The sequence below is a fragment of the Bactrocera oleae genome, chromosome 3 (assembly GCF_042242935.1).
Source record: "Bactrocera oleae isolate idBacOlea1 chromosome 3, idBacOlea1, whole genome shotgun sequence".
NCBI classification, from domain to species: Eukaryota; Metazoa; Arthropoda; class Insecta; order Diptera; family Tephritidae; genus Bactrocera; species Bactrocera oleae.
In genome coordinates, this window is record NC_091537.1 from 23,804,305 (window position 1) to 23,828,623 (window position 24,319).

Consider the following 24,319-nt stretch of genomic DNA (forward strand, 5'->3'; position numbering starts at 1 on the left):
AATTTTCCAGATACCATAAGGCCTGGATTTTAAACGATCAGTTTCATGAATGTACATAATTTTGATCATTCAGTTGGTATAGCAGCTACGAATATATGTTGCAGTGGTCCGATATCGGCGGTTTCGACAAATGAGCAGCTATTGAGGAAAAAGGAACGTGTGGAAGGATTCAGATCGATATCACATAAGCTGCTAATTCCACAGTTTATGGTTCGTTATTGTCAAATATTGAACCTCAATTCCATTCCCTTGAATTCTTATAGCTGCAATAACGTTTTCGATTTTATTCATAAAAAATATTTTCTCTCAATTGAATAGTTTCACAGCAACGCGTGACTGAATCTACTAGTATTAGTATACATATATGTATGTATACACACGTATAAAGTCTCATCCATAAAAATATCTGTATTAATAATACTAAAAGTATACATAATATATAAGTTTATTGTAAGAATGAGAAATAGCAGCAGCAGCTCTCCCAGCTCTGCTTAAGGGTTTGGGTTATCGGCAAGATCAAAAGAGAACTTCAGCAATGTAACACATGATATCTACAGATGGAAGCTCATATATACAAATGTATATACGGAAACACACACACACAGACAGAAAGTAACGCTGGCAGGGTATATCGGTAACTATTAATGTTATCAATCTTGCGTCGACTTTCACAGTGAGCACTGAACTTGTGCAGCAAGAAAATCTGAGTCTGTAAATCCGACAAAATACTGCATCATGTCATCCACGGACAAATACATTATCGGCTGCCTCGTTTTGCTGTGCTGTGTACAGGTTTTACAAACTTTTGTTTTCGTTTTGTAATTTAAAAATATATTACTTTTTGGCGATTCTTTTAGTACATCGAAATGGCGCGTATTCCGCGTGAAGATAACGTCGATAAGCCCACCTCTGAGTTAGCGATCAACTTGCAGAATATGCTGGACACTATTTCCGAAAACTTTAAGACCCTTGTGGATGGTGACACCTTAAAAGTCAGTTATTTTTGGGTGAACGTTGCTGAGAAATATTTTATTTCTAACTATTTTTACTTTTATGTGATTTCAGAAAGTGATTGGAGACTTTACCAAAGCAATTGAGGTAACTGAAAATCGTGCAAGCCAATAGGTGCGTGAACATCCGATGAAACTAATAGAAACTATATATATACATATATATGTATATAAGTACATGTGTTTTTTTATATGCACTCACGTATATGATAAATAAAAATTGTTAGCCTTTTAACCGTTGATAAAAATAAATATATTAAAATAACAGGCAAATAGTTAGAAATATAGTCGTATTTTGTCTTGCCGCTTTCATTGGCTATTCTTCATTTTGATTGTATCATAAACGGAAGTTGTCAGATAACTCGATTTTGAAAACGTCAGAACGACAAATCTTCACTAAAGATGGGTATACTTTTAAATCATTCTTCGTATGACAAACGAAATGTTCTCAATTAATTTATATTTAAATATTGGGCATATTGATCCTAATATACGAAATCAAGTTACCGAAAGCCCCAAGTTTCCCATATTCTACTTATTTGAGAATTGATTAAGAAAAATATCGGAAAGGCAGTTAATAAAATAGTTTGCTCAATTTTTGAATACATCAACATCACGTTTCTGGCATTATCATTTAGAAAAGTTAGTTCATAAGATGCGTTCTTTAAAGCAAATTGATGACTGCCCATGCCAGTATTTCAAAAATGTTAAAAGCCTTCCGAAACATTCTCAAACCTGAACGCAAGCAATATTGGTGATGGTATGTGAGGTATCTTACTGACTCAGAGGCCGCATTTAATTTTGTTAATAGTATGTGGTATTGCCAAAAATAGATAAAATCGGGTCAATACTACCCCTAACTCCCATATACCTAATTAAAGATTTTCAAACTTCCAGTAGGCCCTATACGGTATATATTAGTCAATATGTAAGATATTTTACCAAAATTAACTGAACGTATAAAATTAACTAGAGTTTAATGCGAAAAATATGCAAATTTAGTATACTATACAAATAACACGAACTCCCATACACTACATATAATGATTTTCGTTATTCTAGCAAGCTTTACGCCGAATATGTCGTTCAGTGTGTTACATACATTGCTTGAAAATATGTTCTTAACTATACCTGAGGAATTTTAAAATGAATGCACTCAGCCCATTCCTTAGTCTCACGCCAATATACCCTTTATGTATAATGACTTTAAACCATCCAGGTTGCGTGAAATTTCGACGAAATCGAATGAGGGCCTCTCAAAGGTTTCGTCCTCTCACACGATTTAGGGCTGGGGTCAATGTTCCAGGTCAATTTGACATCGGTTAATTCGCGTAGTGCCGAAAGTCTTTATGTGCCTTTTGGTAGGCCGCAATTCTGCTGTCTGGGGAGTAGTGCCAGTTTATGTGCTTTATCTGTTTGATTGCTTATAGTTTTAAGTCACAATAAGACATTCTGTAGATAATTCATTGGAATTTGTTGATAATTTAATTCGAGTACCTGATTGATGCTGTTTCAGACCATGTTTCGTTTCCATATAACATCGTCGACTTCACGCTTGCGGGGTATATTCTAAGGTCGGTGCTTCGGGAGATTTGCGAACTTGCCCACACCTATTGCAGTCGTCGAAATGAAGAACTTGCCTTGCTTATCCTATGGTTGGTATCCGTTACTTACCATCTACATATATAGATAAAAATTTGCAGCATATCTATGAGGCTTCGCCGGCTCTCATCAAAATCAACTGGAACTTTATCTAAAAATGTCAAAAATGGTCTAAAATATCAAGATTTTTACCAGTTTTTTCACAGTTCGTTTGACATTTTACTGTCATGTACTCATACATTGGTTCGTGATGTCATATACACATCAGCTGTGAGACCGATTATGACATACACTATATTGGTACGGTGGCCAATAATGGAATAGAAATACTTGGTAAGGCTAATATTATATATACATCAGTGAAGCTCTTAGAAGAACGCCAAATCAAGCACTTAACATCACCGAAGTCTACTAGCTGACTGATTGAGGGAATCCTCCCTTACAAACCTCTCTACTAGTCGAGATTAGAGACAAGCATCTATACGGATGAGCCCAAAATAGATATTCGAGTGAGAGGTGGTGTCTTTTTAACAAAATTAGATACCAGAAACGCCTTCCGACTACCGGTCCTTGTGCATATCCAAGCGGATATCACAGCAATTAAAGAAAGCCTTCTTGTTCTTCTAAAGACCGTGTTCACAATAAGAAATATATTTGTATATACAGATATCCAAACGGCTTTGAAACAACCAAAGTCTCTTAGAGTTTCATCAAAAGTAGTGAAAGAATACCTTGATCTTTTAGTGGATCTAACATCCTATTTCAAAATGTTATAAATAGAGCTGAGTCTCGGTGGAGTCATTCCCTATAGTCATTCCCTAACTTGCTCAACAAGTAGACATATGTGCCATGAATGGAATTTGGGATGCACTATTAAAATTCAAAAGGAGTGACATAAGAATTATAGTAAGAGTGCTTACAGGTCACTCTCTAGTGGCAGACATTTCAGCAGACTGGGAACACCATACAATGACTGTAAAAGCTGTCAAGAGGTAGAAGATGAAAAGACTATAACACATCTTCTGTGCGACTACAAAGCTTTGTATAAAGAAAGAAATGCAATTATCGGACGAGACTTTCTTGACGATGTTTCGGATGTTATACAGATAAAAATTATAAAGGGAGAGGATTTTAGTCCCGGTGGTTCCACAATCGGCCTCCTAAGTCCCTAGGTGCGTCGTCAGACATCCCCTTTACTTACCTACCAACCTATCTAGTTATGTCATAAACGAAAGGTTTATTTAAAGTCATTATGAAAGTTTGACATTTGATGCCTCAGTTCTATTTCACTCAATCTTGTTTTATCCTCTCGATTTCTTCTATTTTGATGGATGATTGTGCGTGTCTATTGGGATAGACATCTCATTCAAATCAGTATGAGATTTATTTTCTAACCTCCGTTGAGTCAACACACCCTAACATGCACGCAGATGCAAATCCATAGTATTTGACACAAACATATAGATTTATATTGAAATGTGTGCCGTATGCATACTTTGATCTGCAAATAATTGAAGTATTATGAGCCTCTACTATTTCAACTTATCAGCAAGTTTGTGCTACATTCAAAAGGTTATCAGCTTCACTAACAACAGGTTGTGAGCATATGAACGAGACACAATAGCAAAATGAACAATAAACAAGAATAGTGAAACGTGATTGCGATAAGACTCTTAAACATGGAAAATTTAATGCCGAAGAATTTATAAATTGTAAAGCAAAACATTTTTGCCAGATATCAATCGTAAGCCGGTCTTCGAGGCGAGTAGTTCGACAGTTCTCTTCACTTTTATTTAAAACAGTTCAAAAACAAATTCCAAAGCAAAATGTCTGCTGTATTCAAGTGCATCCTTGGTCTCTTCGTTGTGCTGTGCTTCGTGCAGGTGATTTTATAGGAGCATTTTTTAAATTTTTCAAATCACTAATTTTCATCATCTTTGTTTATGGAGATTTTAATATATTTTTGTTAAATTTCTACTGCAGTTCATTGAGATGGCCCGCGTTCCTCGCGATGATTCCGCAGTTCAGGAGCCCACCGCTGACCTGATAAACAACTTGCAGAACCTGGTTGGTGATGTTGTGAACAAGATCAAGAGCGCTGTCGATAGCGAACAAGTTAAGGTGAGTAAAACAAATCTGCTATATTTATTTTTTCTTTTATTTGCATAGAATTTTCTAAAAGCACCACATTTCATTTGATTTATTTGTACAAAAAGGTGCGCAGTAATTTAAAAAATAAATATATTTTGCTCATATCTTTGCTAAACCTAAAGTAAATGAGTAATTCATAATTATATGCTACTTTAGTAAGCTCTACCAAGTGCACGAGAAACAATACAGGTTTTCAAAATTATTTCACATTCATATATTATTTGCTTTAATTTTAACTGCAATTAATATAGATTTAAAAATATACTAAGAAAAATACAATATAACTTATAATTTTTTGTATACTTTTTTTAGAAATTGGTTGATGACGCAAGCAAAGTTTTAGCTGATACCGCCAAAGCTGCGCAGAGCAAAATCGAAGAGCTTTCACAAAACGCTGCCAAGCCTTCGGCCTAAGTACAATTTATTTTAAACAATTCCTACTGTTGAATTTTTTGCAATGATAAAAAATAAAACCAAAGTTTTTGCAAGTGTTCTTATCATGGCTTTTTTCACATACTTGTAGATAACGTAATCTAGCTAAGCGTAACAGAGGAGCTGAAAAGTTTGTATTGTTTCTATCAGATACTTGTATTACAACAAACTTTCAATCTCTCCTTACTTTATTTGTAAAACCAACTTCTCATTTCAAATAGACCTCCCCCACGGCCATTTCATTAGAGCATTCTGTTGAGACCCGAGTATAGGAAAATGACCCTGGCGGCCATATCCACAAAGTAGGCGAATTCTTATTTAATTCTAAGGCACATTTAATAATAACATAATACCGTCCAATAGCCCCACCCAACTTTAATATAACGGTACTTATTACAAAAGCAAAGAAATGTGAACTGCATTACTCAGTTCAGCAAGTTAGAATATTTTCGGAGAATTCGTCTGGCATATGAATAAAGTGCATTAAAAATCATGAACTTGCATTATTAATTTTATAAAATAGTTTAAGAACTACTAAATATGCTATTCAAATGGTAAAAGTATGCTTTCACAAATTCCAGAAAATATTTCTAACTTTCAATACTACTAGGGCAGTTAGATAAGTAACTGAATTTTTCAATAATGCACGCAAAGGAACTTCAAGTGGATAAAAAGCTTTCATCGCATAAAAATCATGCTACTATTATTTACTTATATATAAAAGAAGAAAGTACAGCAGGCTCCCATTAATGATATAAATTCCACCATCCCTTAAATAGGTGAGATATCTGGGATGATATTAGATTAAATAATATGTAAGAAATGAGCCTGTTCACAAACAGGGATATACGAGTATGTTAATGACGTATGAACGAAAACTCGAACTTCGCCTTAAAAAGTAAAACGGTCGTTGAAATTTTTCTTTTCAGAGAACTATGATCTCATGATACTTATAATACTTTTTATGGTTTTAAATATTTTCAGGGAACAGGGTATATTAAGTTTGCCACGATGTTTATAATACCTAGAAGGAAACATCGGTGACCTCATAAAAAATATATTTATACAAATGATGAGCGTGAGACAAGCTCAAGTCGCTCTAGTTTAGAGATATCTCCGATATCTGAAAAGCTTTATCAAGCTGACCTCGTAACATATGTATATGAAAAAAAACATGATTCCTATTTGCGTGTGAAGGTTCAATTTGGTTTCAATTTATTAAGTAGCCCTGAAATATTACTCTCCCGGGGGAATACATAAGTATGTTATGCCAAATAATATTTTACATACAACATACAAATATACATACATACACGCTCAGAGCATAAATTAATATGCCGAAGGAATTCATAGAGTTTTAGTCTCGTTGGCAACACCCCATTTGTTATTCACCGACGTAACATAAATGCAACAGTGGAAAAATAACCTGGAGCATATGTATGTATGTATGTATTTTTCAAAACAATAATAAAAACATATGTGAGTTAGTCTTGTTGTTAGGCGCATTTTTATATCCTAGAAACGGTAGAAGAATGTTTTAAACAACAAACGCTTAGATAAAACAGACTTTGGAACAGAAAGAATACAAATGAAGATTATAGCAGATACAAGTAGTTGTTGATGTGATGTAAAAACAAATGAACTAATAAAAGTGATTTTGACAAAGTAGTAATGAATTGAAATGTCACGCAAACCGTCTTTATGGGACACATCTGGCAACTCTGCCGAAGATTGGCGAATATTTGAGATGTTATGTGCAGATGTGAAAGTGACAAGTGACAGCAAGGTGAGCTCAAAAGTAACAGTAAAAGATGTAAATAACGGCTGTGAAAGCTAATGCTTCTTATTATTATATAGTTGTAGTTCTATAGTTCGAAATAACAATAAAAACAGTTAATTCAGGTAAATCAAAGCTAGAATACGCTCAAAAATAAAAAAGAAATGGATTTTGATCGTTTAGTCTTAGGAAATTGTAGCAATGCCGAAAATAATAATATATGCCAAATTTCGTGAAGGTATCTCGTCGAATAAAAAAATTTTCCATACAAGAACTTGAGTTGGTTCGGTCAGTTTGTATGGCAGCTATATGCTGTAGTGGTCCGTCATCAGCGGTTTTGATAAATAAGCAAGCGATATCTCAAAAACTGAGGGACTAGTTCGCTTATATAGAAACAGATGGGCATGGCTACATCAACTCAGTGTGGCACGCTGTTCATTTATGTACATATTTAGATTTATAGACTATTATTCAAGGCATTGCTATAATCTCCGAACATATTGTTTAGATGAGACCACTATGCATATGTAAGTGCCGTATAAACTGACCGAAAAAATTCAAGTCCCTTTGTGGAAACTTTTTTCTTTGACAGGGTATCGTGACGAAATTTGCAACAGACTATTATCTCAGGCATCGCTGCAATATCGGAAAATATTTTTTTCATCGAGCTACTATAGCGTATAGCTGCCATTCTAACTGACCCATCAAAATCAAAAAAAGATAATTTTAAACCCTTTTATGCTATAAAAATGCCCTTTCACTTTATCTTTTTAACCATTATTCAACAATTTTTTAAAAAGTGAGCATTTGGCAAATTTTCAACGATTTGTCGCTTATCGACTTCTTGTAGGCAAAGGAACGAACTTCACTTAATTTATTCGCTCAACGAGAAAGTTTTCAATGCGTGTGGTAAAACTGTTAAGGTTAAGCATAACTTCAACGGAACCGCATAAATACATATCTACAAACAGACAAACACTGATCACAGTGGAGCAAGTCTAACTAAATTTGTGAGTAATGTGAGTAATTGCAACGCCGTATTTAAAAATTACGCCAACGTCAACATTGTGACCCACGACCCTGTCGCCGTGCTCACTCGATGTTTGACGAGTTTCCGCTTCCGAAGCGTTACTAACACCAATACACGGACAAATATGCGCCGCTGACGACAAATTTAGCACATTTTATGCTTTCCTTTTTCAATGTTGTTGTAGATACCGTTTCTGCCATATTCCTTTTTTCAGGCAGTTTGTGTGCCGTCATGTGAATGACCTAAATAACAACAACAAATCAAAGTAATAAAATTATCAACTAACAACAAATTATCATAGCGTTGCCATTGCGCCCATTTTTTTCACCTTGTCAATACTGCGCCCTCACACCCTTCATAGGCTAGGCAACGTCTCCCCTTCGTTCACCTTAATTTGGGGCCGTGACTGTTGAACGCCTTGTGTTATGTTGCAGTAAATTCCATAAGTGCGATTTCTATTACCAACAACAACCACACCATCCATACCGTCGGTATGTAATTGTTATGTTGCTGTCTGTAACCCATTCACCGTTAGTTTTGACTTTTTCTGCAGACAGCCGACTTGATGTATCTTCAGTCTAATTTTCGACGTACTTACTAATCGAAAACGCTAGTTTTATTTAGTCGAGCGCGATTTGTTCGAACGCGTGGACGTTTTGAGCTTTTTCATTTTCCGTTCTCTAACTATTGAAGGCAGTGTTTGCAAAAAATCATGTCGAGTGACAAAAAGCACCAACACTTGCACCATCATCATCATCTGAGCGGTGTGCACCACGAACATCTGGAGCGAGTGTCGCCGCATCATCACCATTTGGTAATGGCGAAACCTTTAAGTTCTCACCGGAATAAAAATGAAATAGTCGCATTAAAGTAAAGCCTCACCGTAATCATTAAGTTCATAGTAGTGGAAACGAAATATGTGGTAACTGAAGTGAAATGTAATGATTGAAAGAGATTCACTAAAATTTTTAAGATATAAAATGCTAATTGTGTGGTCGTTCGATTCCTTGAACAAACGCGACAGTTTGTTTGGTGGCTGAGATGTAAAGAAAAGGCGGCCGCATTTTTGGTTTACTCATTAAAGTTTTGAAAGAAAATATTTCAATTCGAAAACACATACCTTCTTGGAGGAAAGTTTTTTAGAGAGAACTGAAAGCGACTTTGTCTACTTACTAAACTTAATTTTTGATATGTTAAAAATATAAATTCATTAAGCGTGAGGCTAGCATATTAACCCTTAGCTTTGAATTCGTAGAAAGTTAACTAGCTTGTATCCGCAGATGTAAGGTCTAAAAAAGAAATATTAACACCTAAATGTGATTAGTTTTGATAGATCCAATGAGATCTGAACTAATTAATATTTATTTCGATGAAATTAAGGTGGGTACAAGCGTAAATGGGGATAAAAAATTTCGGCCTAGGTCTAGACCAAATCAATTCGTGTTCAGCGCTAAACCATTAATATAGTAAGATTTGTTAGAATAAGATAGATTTTACTAAGATATCTTACATATTAACCGATATATATGGTATAAGACCAAGCGGAAGTTTGAAAATATCTTATTAACAAGTAAGGAAGGGCTAAGTTCGGATGTAACCGAACATTTTATACTCTCGCAAAGTCAAATGGTATACTCGTTTGAGATTTCTTTGTGGATTGACTGATATTTTCGGTAGAAGGTCAACTATAGGCACTGGGGTCCACATATTTAGTACTTAGGGGCTTGAACAGTTTTGGTTCGATTTAGAAAATTTTTGGTCACAAGGTGGCATACTTTAAACGTATTATTCACGCAAAGTTTTACGCCGATATAATCATTGTTGCTTGATTTGCATAGTGGAAAGTGAAAGAATCAAGTGGTATTTAAAATGGTGTCATATGGAAAATAGGCGTGGTTGTAATCCGATTTCGCCCATTTTTGCACTGTGACATAGAAACATGAAAAGAACGTTATGCACCGAATTTGGTTGAAATCGGTTAAGCAGATCTCAAGATATGGGTTTTCACCTAAAAGTGGGCTGTGCCACGCCTACTGTCTAATTTGAACACGGTTCCTATAAAGTCATCTTATACCATCTCAGAGATAAAATTTAATGTCTCTGGCGTGTTTAGTGCTTGATTTATCGCGCTTTTAGTAGTTTTTAACAGTACCGTTATATGGGGAGTGGGCGGAGTTGCCACCCGATTTCAACTATTTTCACACCGTCAGTAGAAGTGCTAAAAACATTTGCTTCCAGTGAATTTTGTTATTATAGCATTAGCGGTTTAGGAGATATGCACATTTAACCTATTAGAGGCGGGACCACGCCCACTTTTTAAAAAAAATTTTAACTGCAGATGCCCCTCCCTAATGTGATCCTGTGTACCAAATAACAGTCTTGTATCTTATTGCGGAGCTTAGTTATGGCAAGTTATTTGTTTTTGATTAATGGCGTTTTGTGGGCGTGGCAGTGGTCCGATTACGCCCATCTGCAATATCAACCGTCTCACGGTACCATGAAACATGTCTACCAAGTTTCATAAAGATATCTCAATTTTTACTCAAGTTAGAGCTTGCACGGACGGACGGACAAACGGACGGACGGACAGACGGACGGACGGACAGACGGACGGACAGACGGACGGACGGACAGTCACCCGGAATTCAACTCGTCTCTTCATCCTGATCATTTATATATATATAACCCATTAATTTTAGGTGATACAAACAACCGTTAGGTGAACAAAACTATTATACTCTGTAGCAACAGGTTGCGAGAGTATAAAAATATGGGAGAAAGATGTAGAATTGACCTGATTTTATCTATTTTTGGCATTGTTAGATATTATTAACAGAAACAGACATTAAGGTAGCTCGCATACCATCATATATGTATAAGAAGTAAAGTCACCTAGATATTTGAAAATCCTGATATTAGTTACATGGGGCTAGAGCAAGTTTTTATCGGATTTTATCCATTTTAGGCATAAAGATGCACGCTCACTCAATTTAATTAAAATAACTCACATATTTCCCGATACATGGGGTATAAAGTCACCCGGAAGTTCGAAAATCTTTCTTTTAGGTTTATAGGGCCTAAGGGAAATATTGACCCGATAACCCAGTTTTGACATACAGACATACTGTTTTCAGCTAAGGATTATCTCCTAATTTCAAGTATATATCTCACACATTGACCGAAATTTTCGGCAAAAAGTCAGCCATAGGCTCTGGGTTCCATATTTCCGGTATCTTGGGGCAATTTTTGAACCTGACATGGCATTAAAGGAAATATTCGTACACATTTCTATCCCAATATATTAATTAGTACTTGATTTGTATACTGGAGAGTGAAAAAATCAGATGGCATTTAAAGTTCTGTTATATGAGAGGTAGGTGTGGTTACTGTAATCGCCCATTCTCGCACTGTTACATGGGAATGTTAACATAATCATATGTACCAAATTTGGTTGCAATCGGTCGAGCATTACCGGAGATATGTGATTTCACTTAAATGTGGGCGATACCACGCCTATCGTCCAATTTTGACACCTGCTCCTATAAAGCCCTTTCGTTCTATCTGGTATGTAAAATTAAATGTCTCTGGCGCATTTTGTTATTGATTTATCGCATTTTTAGCAGTTTGTAACAAAACCGTTACATGGGGAGTTATCATCCGATTTCACCTATTTTAGGTGTCGGAGTGATTTGTCTTGTGGAAATTTGGAGATATAGCTTGAATAATTTGGGAAATATACACAATAATCCTATTACAATAATCCCACTAATTATTGCGATTCGTTGTACCAAATTACAGTTTTATATTTTAATTTTCGGCATAGTTATGCCAATTGCATTGGTCTGATTACGTCCATCTACGAACTCGCCCTTCCAATTCGACCACGCACTATCTGTATCAAGTTTCATTGAGATATCTCTATTTTTACACAAGTCACAACTTCCACAGACGGACGGATGGACAGGCAGTCACCCGGACTTCAACTCGTGGCTTCATCCTGATTATATATATATACATAACCCTTTATCTATCTCGATTCATTTTAGGTGATACAAACAACTGTTAGGTAAACAGAACTATTATACTCTATAGCAACATGTTGCAAGGATATTCGATGAAGTCCCAAATAGATAATTAACAATTTTGGTATTGTTGGTTAATTTGCTATATTTAATTTGATTGATTAATTTTATTTCGGAAGGGGTCAACATATTTGTTACCTGGGAGCTTGAATAGTTTTAGTTCGAATTAGACAATTTTTAGTCACAAGTTGGCACACCTCAAAGGCACTATTCGTACAAAGTTTTATCCGGATACATATAATATATATATTATTGTACTTTATACTCTTCCGCTTAAGTAGTGCACGCTGAGAGTACTTTTCCATTCGCTGTCAAGTAGAATCGATTTCTAAGGCTTTGCATTACTTTTGTAGTCCAAAGAATGGTCCTACAAGCCACCTATTGGTTAAATCACCGGTTAATTACCCAACAGCTCTACCAGAGATTTCTGTTAAATTTCTATGAGTTTCTTTAAACCCAATTAACTATTCTAACCGAAATTCTTTTGTACATGTGATCGTTCAACAATTTTTTACGCAAAGGCCTTAACTTGCTGGGGTTATTTCAAATCTATAACTTCATTCACGCAACTTTAACTTTATTTAATTTCTCTACTACTTATTTTCATTTAGCTTGAGCCGAATTGCAACAATACCGTTATCAATATTCCTGAACACCATCATGGAATTGATCTTGTCACGACTCTTCGCAGTGAATTGGCGGCTCAGTCTTATAAGCGTGATCGTCTTGCAAATGATGTAGGCTAAAAATCACAACATATGTAACTGAAAATTAGCTAATTTCTTTTTTTTTTGTATTACATAATTTTTGCAAGCTCGGAGAAACTCGCGCTGCGTTGAATGCTCGCGAATCGGAATGTGAGAATTTACGTGCTCAAGCCGCCCGCCAATCGGCACTTATTAGCAGTTTGCAAAGCCGGTTGCAAACCGCTGAGAGTCGCGAACAATCAATACAAACTCGATGTGACAGTACCATCAACACGATACAACGAGAGAAGCACTCTTCCGATGAACGTAACAAGGAATTGCAATGTAAAATACAACATCTGGAGAACCACTTGGCCACCGAGGAACAACAGAAGGAGCAGGCGCGTGCACAACTGAACGATTCGCTACGACGTCTGGCCACTTGTCTGGGAGTGGACCTGTGTGAGAATGTACATCTGACACCAGAGTGTGTACTGAATCGCGCCGAAGAGGTGATGATCGAGCTGCAGCGCACCAAAGCCAAGGCAAGCTCCACTTGTGATACGCTGAGCAGTTGCGAGAACGAGTTAATGAACTTGAAATCGCTCGCAAATATAGAGAAACAACGATTGAGCGCACAACTAGAAGGTGTGACCAATCATAATCACGAGTTGGAGGGACGTTGTCGGCAGTATGAGCGTGACTTGCAATTGCAACGCGATCGGTTAACTGAGTCGGAGATAGGTGGCGAGAAATTGAAAGAGGAATTGCGTGGCTTCGAGTCACGCTGTCATCGCTTACAAAATAATCTGGATCGCACTCAAGGTGAGCGTTTGCAATTCTTGCGTTGCCTGGCGAATCAACTGAATGTACCAGAACCATGCGAAACATTGATCAAGGAGAAAGTGCGTGATATGCTTAATGAAAATCAGACAATGCATGTGGTAAGTCGCAATCGAAAAAAATCACAAACGATTAACAAACCTCACTTGCAGCAACTGCATTCTCTACGCGATCAACTGAATATGGAACAGTCCAAGCTGAAAGAAGCTCAGGAGACTACACAGTGTCGTTTGCGCACGGAGGAGGCTCAAAAATGTGAATTGGAGGAGCGTCTGGAGAAGTGTCAAGCTGAGATTCACACCCTGCGCAATGATCACTTAGGTCTCTCAGAGTTTTTGCAACGACTTGCACACGCTTTAAACTGGGGTGAATGTACCTCACCGCCTGCTCTCGGTACCGACACCAACATCTTAGCCGAGTCACTATTGGAACGTGCCGAACGCATTGGCGCACATTACGATCACCATGGGCATGAGCATGATGGCGGACATCGACATCATTATCACTCACGTCATGAACATTCACCGGATAAGGTTAGTTGTACGGTATAACTTTTTTCAAAGAATGAAAATGCGATCCTCCAGTCCTTTGTAGAATACAATAATTCTAGAAATACTTGTATATGTATATTATCTATTAGAGAGCGATATTGTTTTTATTTGCATAGAGCTTTACTACCTTATCTTATCGGAGTTAGAACAAGTCCTAGAACAGTGACAATTGTCTTGTTTTCATATATGGTGTTTCAATCTAGTACCACAGTATTGAAAATCATCTTGTGAACGGTTAAGGGAGCAGTCGCACCTGCGCCTGCTCAATACTTAATTAAGATTTACTCGGTCTATTGCCGCGATTATTGCTGTAATGACGATTCCATTGATTAGATAGTTAACCATATTCCAAATCACTAAACTATTAGTTGTCCTCCATTAAAACATAGTGTAAAAGCCGGTACAAAGAGTGCTATCACTGAGAACCAAAACCAATAAGACTCAACAGGATGACAATATCAGACCACTTCAGCATAAAGCTGTCATACAAACTGAACAATCAAAGTGGAATGATGAACTTATTCCTCTTTTCTATTAAAAAATTATTACAAATACATATAAATACGAGTATATTGGACTTTAACTCCAGGGATGTTGCGATCACCATGCGCATGGACATAGCAAATTGAGGCGAGAGCGTTCTTGCCACGACATACCGTTGAAGGAGAGCAGCAGCGTTTACACTTTACAGCGGCGTGTTCGCATATTGCGAGAGCAAGTGCAGCGGCGTGATTTGCATTTGGAGCTACTGCGACGTAAATTAGCCATCATTGAAGAGGGCGCCAGGGGAAAGTGCATGCTGCAGGTTAGAATAAATAAGATATATACAAGGTAGGTCAATAGATTAAATTACTTTTATTTAAAACCGCTGAAGGGTGAGCGCGATGAAGCTGTATGCCGCTCCAAGAAAGCTAGCAAACAAATTGACAAACTTACTGCACAACTGGTGGACGCACGCAGTCAAATAGCCGAGGTCAAGGCGCAGCTCGCGGAGGCTGTCGAATACAAGGTATAAATTTTGAATACAGTATCTGTATTGATTCACCTCTTTGCCCACAGATCACGGCCCTAGAGCGAGCACGCAAAATTGATGAGCTCACTGGTCAAATTTGCGATCTTGAAGAAGAGAAGACACGTTTGTTAGCCCAGTTCAATGCTGTTAAAGACAGGCTAAAGGCCACCAGCGAATCATCCCAAAATAGACGTTGTCGCGATGAGGCACTCATCACGGTGAGTAGCTCACTGATATTAACAAACTAATGTTACATAATTTCACGATTATTTATTTTTCTGCAGTCTCTTCGCGAAGACATCACACGTCTACAAAACCAACTCTCCGATGCCAATCATCGTCTCTCTCACTTACAATCGTTTCGTACCTCAGTAGCACGTACGCTCCACTTGCGCGACTTGCCGGAATCGGATCTGCTGCATCGCTTGCAAGCACTTTGCTCGGCCCACCAGGAATTTACGCTACTATCCAAACGTTATGAGACTACATCACCAGTTGGCGATCACCCCTGTCCACGTTTCGACGATCCAATACCACCGACTCCACACTGTCGTCCACCTAACGATGTCGAACTGAGCAGCGCTACGATATACGAGGAACACGCGAGATCATCGCACAAACATGCTCATCACCACACCACAGCTGAGCATCACCAACACAAGCATCGCAGCAAGAGCCGTGGCGAGGCGAGTCGATGTGCCGAGCGCTCTAACGATCGCATCACTGGCTGCGCTGATAGTCGAAGCGCAGGTGGCGCTCTCGCTACAAACAACAAACGTATACATGATAAATGCTTTAATTCTGATGTCCATCGACATCATTGTAGCTCTGGAGACTTTCTGAGTGGTGGTTATGATGACCTCGACTTCAAATAACTGCTTACTTAATTACGAAGGTTCATGCTTTTTATCTTAATTTTAGTTACTACAGTTATTTTTATACTCTACTATCTCAGGCGCATTTCAATAAAGTAAGCATAGGAAGAACATTATGGCGGCTTTTTCTCAACGATCGTCCTTCGATTAGAACATCTGATAAATCCGGTAGATATTTACTACCATACTGTCATGAAAACTAGTTTACGATTGCGCGAAATATCCACTCTCGGTATGGTCGCTAATCTAAATTACTTCGTTGTTAAATACAAAATGTGAAGTCCAAGATAGTCTTCTCAATCTGACGCTCATCGGATCGTTATTCGACTCACAAAGCGGTTCGGTTGTTGAAATAAATTTTATGGGACCACGTATTACAACTAAAGGGTTTCAACAGCACATAAATATATTTTAGTTCCGAAGTATTGGGATTCTAAATTCATTGGTAAACAACTAACTATGTTTGATATTGCAAAAAAACGATAGAATCTTATTAATTAATCTTTAATAATTTTCTAAGCTGAAAACTTTATTAAATTAACAATCGCCATACAAACTATATGTTATACCACTATATGCATATTAATCTATCTATATATGTATATTTATTCAAATAGAAATGTTATTTTACTATTCCAAATTTTATATTTTACGTTATGCCTATATCAGGTACTGCGCTAAAAAATAAAAACTGTTCACAAAAGCAATGCACAATAACTTACTTTGTTCAGCACCACCTGGCGGCCAAAACACACAACGAAGCAAATAATCGAATCAGTTTAGGATTAACACCGACAGGTGTCGCCCAGCAGTGTAGCAACACTGACGTCCAAAATAGTGTTCCTGTCCTCGCACAAAATGTATATTTTAAAATCTAGTGTCTTTGAAAATGTGTGGCAAAGCAACATTGACCAAAATATTTATATTTCAATCCTCTTTAGTCTTTGAAATAGGTAAAGCATTTATTAAGGATATTGACATGTAGGTTGCAAGTAGAAATAAAACGCATATAATTTAATGTAAGTTCAAGAACGTAGCTTTATTATAAACACCTATAAGAGTTAGCCAACACGTTTTAAAAGTTACTTCGGGGAAGTGACAAAGTTTCAACCACTTTTTACACCGATGGAGATAATGCACTTATCAAAAATTGCCTTCAATAAATTAATTTTTTCGTTGCCTGTATGGCATGTAGTGCTGTTTTGTGAAACCAAAGGTCATCCATATCAACGTCCTTCAATTCAGGCAGGGAAAAGTCATTAATCATGGCTCTATAGCGTTCCCCATTGACAGCAACATGTAGATGGGCACAACTCATTCGGGTCTTCTTCGCTCTGCAGCAGCAATAGCGTTTTCAGTGCGCACTGTTCGGCGTCTTTGAGGATCCGCATTATCCACTAGAGTAAACGTGATGCGAAACCGATCCGTGGTTGCTCGAATTACCGCCTCTGCTGGGCGATTATGTCGATCAAATATTGTACAACCGATCCATTATTTTGGTAATAAATTTGCACGAGTAAGTCTATTTATTGTGAAATGGCAAACAAAACTGTGTATAAATTAAATAACAGCTGTCAAAAAGACCAACTCCGCGCCTAAAAAACACACGTTACTACTTATATACATATGTGCAGTGCCATGTATGATCAATCGGTCGGACTCTAGTTGTTTCAACTCACCCAAAAGAAAAACTACATATATGTATTTAATATTGAACGATATTTTTTCGGAGATACCCTAATGAATATATATGTATATATACACTGGAATAACTATGTGTTCTTATGTCTAATGTCCGTGAAGTTAGTAAGCATGCATATATGCAAAGATATCGGTAGAGTCATGTGTTCATACTGGTTTGATCTCTAGCCCTTTCAGGTGCTATGTTAATGCGTATAAATTTCCATGCATTTAGACTTTTCTATTCATTTGCAAACTCAGCCGTCTGTATCTCCGCCCATATAAGGTTTAGTCGAAATTGTCTATGGCTCGCTATTGCATTTTAGAAGTTGTTTATTCTAGAGGCCTTCCCCGCGCCTCTTGACGGTTTCTTCATCGCCGAAACTGCAAAATCTGCAAACCACAGGCAAAAATGCAACAACAATTACAACAGCATGCAACCTGCTGCCGGCTTTTAGCGTTTAGGTGCATTGAACTTAAGCGACTATGTTACTCACAGCTCCAGTCGTTGCCCAGCCGTAACTGCAGCAAACTCGGTGATCGTGCCTCATTTTTGTATCCATGTACATTGTATATGTATGTGTGTAGGGTTATAAGTAAATTGTTATATGTAACAGCATATGAATTCACGTGCGCAAATTTAGAATACTCTGGAGGGGGGTCTGGAAAATCGACGCGAGGCAGCGAAGCAGCTGTGGCAGACTAGTCCAAGTCAGTGTGGCAAAAAGTCATAAAATGTCGCAGACAAGAGCTGATAGAATGCGGCATTGAACGCTGAAAGATGCGGTAATATTCCAGTTCGCGGCTAAAAGACTTTTCGTTAGTGGTGGAGAGAGTTCATCAGAACTTGCATGTGCACATACGAAACTATCAAATATACCAAAATGTGAGTAACTCTAAATTGCATGGTCCCACCACTCCATCATATAGCTGCCAAATCAATTAAATTAAATCAAGATATCTTCACTAAATTTGGCATGGGTTATGATCAGGCAACTGTACAATATTCGAAAAAAGTTTTCAGATCGCGCCACTATAACATATAGCTGCCATACAAGTTAAACGATCAAAATTATGGAATCTTGTGTATTTTTAGAGGGTATCATAGCTTCGGTGACACCAAAGTTATAGTTTCTTCTTGTTTTTATATATACACTCGTAAGCATATGCCGTCTTTATTTGAACTGAACCCTACTGTCTAAAGCCCAACATCAACTCGTTTCATAATGTTTATGATTTATAGCTTTGGAAGTATCAACAATGTTGAATTGTTTATTTGCAACATTTAATAGATGAGGTGGCTTCTGACTTTTTTATTGTTTATAGCATTATTCTCCTTCTTCAGCATAAGCTTCCGCTTAAAGTTGCCACCCCAGCTGGAAAGTGAGAATGAAACCGCAAACAACTGCGGTGCAAGCATAACTCAATACCTATATATACATATATCCTATATACATATCTATGTGTGTCTATGTCATTTCAATAAAATGTATGCCCTTCATGTGCGACAGTGACAAGTATTTATTATTTTCGCATATAACATATATAAGACGTCACTGTGGGCCGTCGAAACTGTGTGTCTTTTTTTTTGGTCGGAGACGTCTGTTGTTTCCACACGAAATTTTAATGGCGTTTTGTTGTTGCAGTAGTGAGAGTATTCCTAAAATAGTTCTATAAATTTCTTTTTAAATGGCCAACCTCAGACAGAGACTCATAGTCATTCCAGTGACTTAGAGCGGAGCAAATACTTCGAACAACAAATATAATTTTATGCAACCCGAAAAAATAAAAGTTGTTCCTAATATCATATTCAGATACTTGTATATACTTACTAACTATATTTTATATTCGATCTGCGTTACTAGGTCTTTAGAGCCACTTCGTGTACTTATGTATGAAATAAATAAAATAAGTATAAAAGTAAATAAAATACTAGTCTATTAGATTCATATTTCAAAAAAATAATAATTCATTGAGTTGTGACTGAAACTGTTTGTGTTGGTAATTCGAAGCTTAGCTGCGGCTTAGCTGACATCTTCTCGTGTAAAACCAAAGGGGCTGAGATGTGAGATGTCGTTTTCCGTGCTTAGATCCTTCAAATGTTCTTCGCGTTATTCCAAGGTCTATGTTCATGGATTTTTCCCTTTTGAAGGCAGAGAAGTGAAAACATTACAATTTTAAATAATCTTATTTTTTGCCAGTTACTTATTTTATTTTATAAAAGTAAAAACATAGTATTATTCAATTAAGAAAAATCATCATTTTCAAAAATAATGTGGCTGTTTGTGTTGATCCGTTCCAACTGGACTGCTTGCGTGGACCATCACTAATCCTTGGAGCGCCCATTTCGAATTATAATACTTTAAGAAAATGTAAAAAAAATCGATATTAACATTTAATTTTAGTGACGTCCTCTCATAGAATAAAAACTTTTCAACCTGTCCAGTACACGTCAGTTTAATGCCAAAAGTATAGCAAATGCCAAAAAAATACACACATGTATATCAAAATGTTGAGAGTATTATTGAGTTAGTGATATACTTGTATGTTTATTACGATGGCATCATGAATATTAGCGGTCCATTAGAATTCAAAATATTGATATGACAACCTTAGATTACACAACGGAAAAGAATGTTCGCTGGAAAGTCCTTGGAAACAGACATGAATGTTACTAGGCTTTTACTATTCTTCCAATTTCATCAGCTCATTGAACATTACACTGCAATGAATTATTAAAACAAGAAAAAAAGTAAACTTCGGTTGTTTTGAAGCCCTTCAAGGAATGCATACAGTTAAAATTTTCAAAAAATGTATTTCTTTCTTCTTTATATACATATAGGTATATAAGAATACACACAGAAAATTTCATATAGTTCCGGTGAATATTTTCGAAGTTACACGCAAATTTGAAAAGGCGTTTTAGAGTGCTTGGAAGTATTATTGTACAAGGCCGGAGCGGCAGCGACTTTTTGGGAGAACGGTGTTTTTAAAGTCGGTGACCAACCTCGAAAACGGCTGAACTGATTAGTCTCAAATTTTACCACGAGCTTCTTAAATATATTTTATAGTAATTAATCGAAGACTTTTTCCCTCCGATAAATGTTTTTGTTTTTATAAACAATTTAAGGCCGAAATTTCGGTCAAAAATCGACCTTTTGTTTTTTGAGAAACCGCCATTTAGTCAAAAAGTTTTATTTTGCTTATTCCTTCGCTTAATTACTAGATTTAACATTACTTTCACGAAATCTAATTGGTTTTTAAATTCAGAAGATCCAGTTCAGAAATATAGTGGTCACCGCAAAACGTCTTTTTTGAGAGGAGCTCCCGAAGATCAGCTGTAGCTCTTTTCCAAATAATTATTTTTAATAGTACTAAGTCTTAAAATATAGTCAAAAAATGCCATAAAATGTATATAATACTATAAACAATATATTCTTGGACCAATAAATTAAAAAGTTTTCTCAGAAAAACTTCTGGAAAATTCATTTCTTTCGGCCTTCTAACTGTATATAACCCTTCACAAGGATACAAACAGATCAAATCTTGATTTTGAACGATTAGATTGTATGGCAGCTATACATTGGCCCGATCCATATAATATTTTCGGAGATCATAACATTGCCTTCGGTAATAATTCGTGCTAAAGTTCGTTTAGATATCTTGTCAAATAAAAATGTTTTCCATTAAAGGATTGAACGTTGATCTCTTATACCCGTAGTTCCGACAACTGATCAGCTTCTTGGGGGGAAAAGGAAGTGTACAAAATTTTAGATCGATATCTCAACATATGAGAGACTATATGTGTGATTCAATAAATCAAAAACAGATAGTTATGTGTATTTGTAATAATCTCATTCGCTTTCAGTATAATTCCTTAGCCTCCTGCTCATTCTCTTCAATTTTAAATAGATACATGGCAATAAACTCATCATATAACTTATCCTTCTCACGCAATTGCACTTCCTTGGAAATCTCATCAAGCAATTCCAGCAGCTCCTGCTGCTCCTCAACGGTGGTTTCAGACAGTGTGTCCCACAACTGCTGCGACGAGGCCGCAAACTCGTCCATGAAACTCAAATACAAGTTGTCAAACTCTGTAACGTTCTTTTTGGACTTGTAGAATTCGTCTGAGATTAGTTGAAAGTTGAATTCCGGTTGTAGGGGTTCCAATTGGCGGCGTAGCAATTCAATATGCAAATTGTTCACTTTGAATTGACGCAGCAATTTACGCTTCAATGTAAAGTTCGTATATGAAGTGCCATCTAACGCTTCCTGTACCTGCGCAATATAATGCTGCATCGTTTGATTGGTGGCTTCCAAGAGTGTTGGCGGCATCTCTTTGCTTAGGTTGAGGTAAACATTTCGGGTGATGATCAGCGCACGATTGGTTGTGTTCAGTACGAGACGTTCAACGCGCTGTATAAACATTTGCAACTCTGGATTGGCTGGTTGAGCGGTTTGAGAGCCGGCAGAGAAGAGGAACTGTACAAGTGAAGGTAATAGAGGGATTACTTCACAAATAAAGAGAAAACGTTTTACTTAACCCTCGTACTTACCTGCAAGAAGATTATTGAAAGAACTATTTGCCCACGAACCGTCATTTTGCTCGCCACAAACGTGTGGATACAGCGCAATCCAAAGACTGAAACCAGAACTGGTCTGACGTGCTAACTTAAAGCGTATGCTTATGGGTTCTTTTGCATTGTAGTTGTAACGAATACAGAAGAAAGCGAGTTAAGGATTAACTTGTATGTATGTATGTGGTGACGAATTTGTTGGAAACTTATTTACGAATAAGTGTGACTTTGTGTTTACCTGCAGATGTTTATCGTTCTTTATCGGTTCTATAGTGTTAAAAAACGTTGAAGACTTCTTCGACACTTGATCAATGAGCTTCACATGTTCTTGAATATACACATTTGGGTTGAATAAAAACAAGAAAAAGCGTTAATTTCTACTGCATCGAAGCTATAATACCCTTCACAAATAAAAAGTTTCCGTACAATAACTTTATTTTGATCGTTCAGTTTGTATGCTCTATTAGTTCGATATCGTCAGTTCCGGCAAATGAGAAGGATTGGAAGAAAAGTACGTGGGAGAAATTTCTGATCGATGTCTCAAAAAGGGGACATACATATACACAAAGGTTGAGGTTGAGAAGAAAAATAAATAGTTTTCATCGAAAATCACTTTATTGTTTATCAAAATATTCTAATTTAAGATCTTTACATTTTTGCATGCGTTTGAACCAATTGTTGAAGTACTTTTGGCACTCTAACTGAAGTATCTCCAAAATATGCAGAATGCATCAACCGTCTCTTCAGGTGTCAAAAAACGTTGACTTCTTAGCTTATTAAAAGAAGTCATTCAGGCCTATATGGTGGATGCTTGATTAAATTGATGTTTCGAGTGCTCAAACATGCTGTTTCAGTCGATATATGAGAGCTCTTATTGTCGTGGTAAATTTCTTCATTTCTTGAAAAACAACTGGCAAACAAATGGTTGTGTACCGCTCAGAATTTATTGTTGTTCTACTGTTATGGTTGCGACACGTCCACCTTTTTCCAAAAAAAAGAGGCAACTATTTGCTTGAGAATGCTATTATTGGATTCTGGAGCTTGTTGGCTCATCTGGAAACATCCATATCACCGAGTGGTCGGAGTCATACGTCTAAATCCACAATTCTGTACCTATAATGATGTCATTAACGTGTTTCGATGACACGTGCCTTTTTAGCAATGTTTATTTACGCACAACATCAATAGTTTCCGGAACAAAAACTGTTTTTGGACGACCTTCACGAAATTCCTCTTGGAGTGATCTACGATCCCGATTGCATTAACCATACCATCGAAAACACTATTCCTTGATGGAGCTTCATTGCCTAAAATTGAAGTAAGCATCGGTGAAGCACTGTTGCTAAGTTAATCATCGTCGAAAGTTTTAAAAAATTATCGAGCGAAAATGTTCGCGATTTAATTAAACTTTTGGTGAAGATGAATATTTTAAGTTACTGTAAAAAACACAAATAGCGCTCGTATGTCAAAATGCTCAGTATGTATAACATTGAAAATGTTCGATAAGAACGATATCTTAAAAACGGAGGGAGTAGTTCGGTTATTTACGAGTACAAACATTCAGGCAGAAAAACATGGCTAATTCGGCTTATTCATTCATTATATATTATATACTCGTATTTTATAGGGCCTACGACGTTTCCTTCTGGGCAAACTAAATATATCCTGTTCAGGGCATAATAAAAATTTAGACGACGATGATAACTACAATATGCTAAGAATCGGGATTTTGATACCCATTTGTATAAATCAAACTTAAAATATTGTAGTATAAGTCTATTTCTAGTTTATCCAGTCGGAATTCTGTCGATTACTATTTCCTCTGAATAATTACTACACTTGCGATTCCCAGGGTGTAGTGGCCGAAACCCACCACATGTATACATTTGCAACATGCAAAATGCAGTAAAAAATTCTTACAAAAATACGACTATGTGTGTTTATAGCCACCTAGTACAAAGGTATAGCCAACTGTTAAACTAGTTGAATGAATTTCCAATATTGACAT

At 36.7% G+C, this 24,319-nt stretch overlaps 2 protein-coding genes across 2 annotated transcripts; one reads left to right on the plus strand and one right to left on the minus strand.

Moving 5' to 3' along the window:
- The first annotated feature begins 6,876 nt into the window (after positions 1 to 6,876).
- Positions 6,877 to 16,073, plus strand: LOC106625757 (coiled-coil domain-containing protein 170). Its single transcript, XM_036373282.2, has 8 exons — positions 6,877 to 6,981; positions 12,696 to 12,821; positions 12,899 to 13,714; positions 13,766 to 14,146; positions 14,754 to 14,969; positions 15,039 to 15,173; positions 15,224 to 15,394; positions 15,461 to 16,073. The coding sequence occupies exons 1-8, from the start codon at positions 6,877 to 6,879 to the stop codon at positions 16,049 to 16,051; spliced, it is 2,541 nt and encodes an 846-aa protein (XP_036229175.1). The 3' UTR covers positions 16,052 to 16,073.
- Positions 16,074 to 21,564: 5,491 nt separating this feature from the next.
- On the minus strand, positions 21,565 to 22,367 carry LOC106625981 (uncharacterized). Its single transcript, XM_014245793.3, has 2 exons — positions 22,291 to 22,367; positions 21,565 to 22,216 (listed from the first exon to the last, which is right to left on the minus strand). The coding sequence occupies exons 1-2, from the start codon at positions 22,333 to 22,335 to the stop codon at positions 21,596 to 21,598; spliced, it is 666 nt and encodes a 221-aa protein (XP_014101268.1). The 5' UTR covers positions 22,336 to 22,367; the 3' UTR covers positions 21,565 to 21,595.
- Between the last annotated feature and the right edge of the window lie 1,952 nt (positions 22,368 to 24,319).

What these genes read in the sequence shown, in the direction of transcription:
- LOC106625757 (XM_036373282.2), top strand. Translation starts at nt 6,877, where the DNA reads ATGTCACGCAAACCGTCTTTATGGGACACATCTGGCAACTCTGCCGAA. An exon ending in GTGATCGTCTTGCAAATGAT is followed by an intron (nt 12,822 to 12,898) that starts GTAGGCTAAAAA and finishes AATTTTTGCAAG; the next exon opens with CTCGGAGAAACTCGCGCTGC. An exon ending in ATGAACATTCACCGGATAAG is followed by an intron (nt 14,147 to 14,753) that starts GTTAGTTGTACG and finishes CTTTAACTCCAG; the next exon opens with GGATGTTGCGATCACCATGC.
- LOC106625981 (XM_014245793.3), bottom strand. Translation starts at nt 22,335, where the DNA reads ATGACGGTTCGTGGGCAAATAGTTCTTTCAATAATCTTCTTGCAG. An exon ending in TTTCAATAATCTTCTTGCAG is followed by an intron (nt 22,217 to 22,290) that starts GTAAGTACGAGG and finishes TCACTTGTACAG; the next exon opens with TTCCTCTTCTCTGCCGGCTC.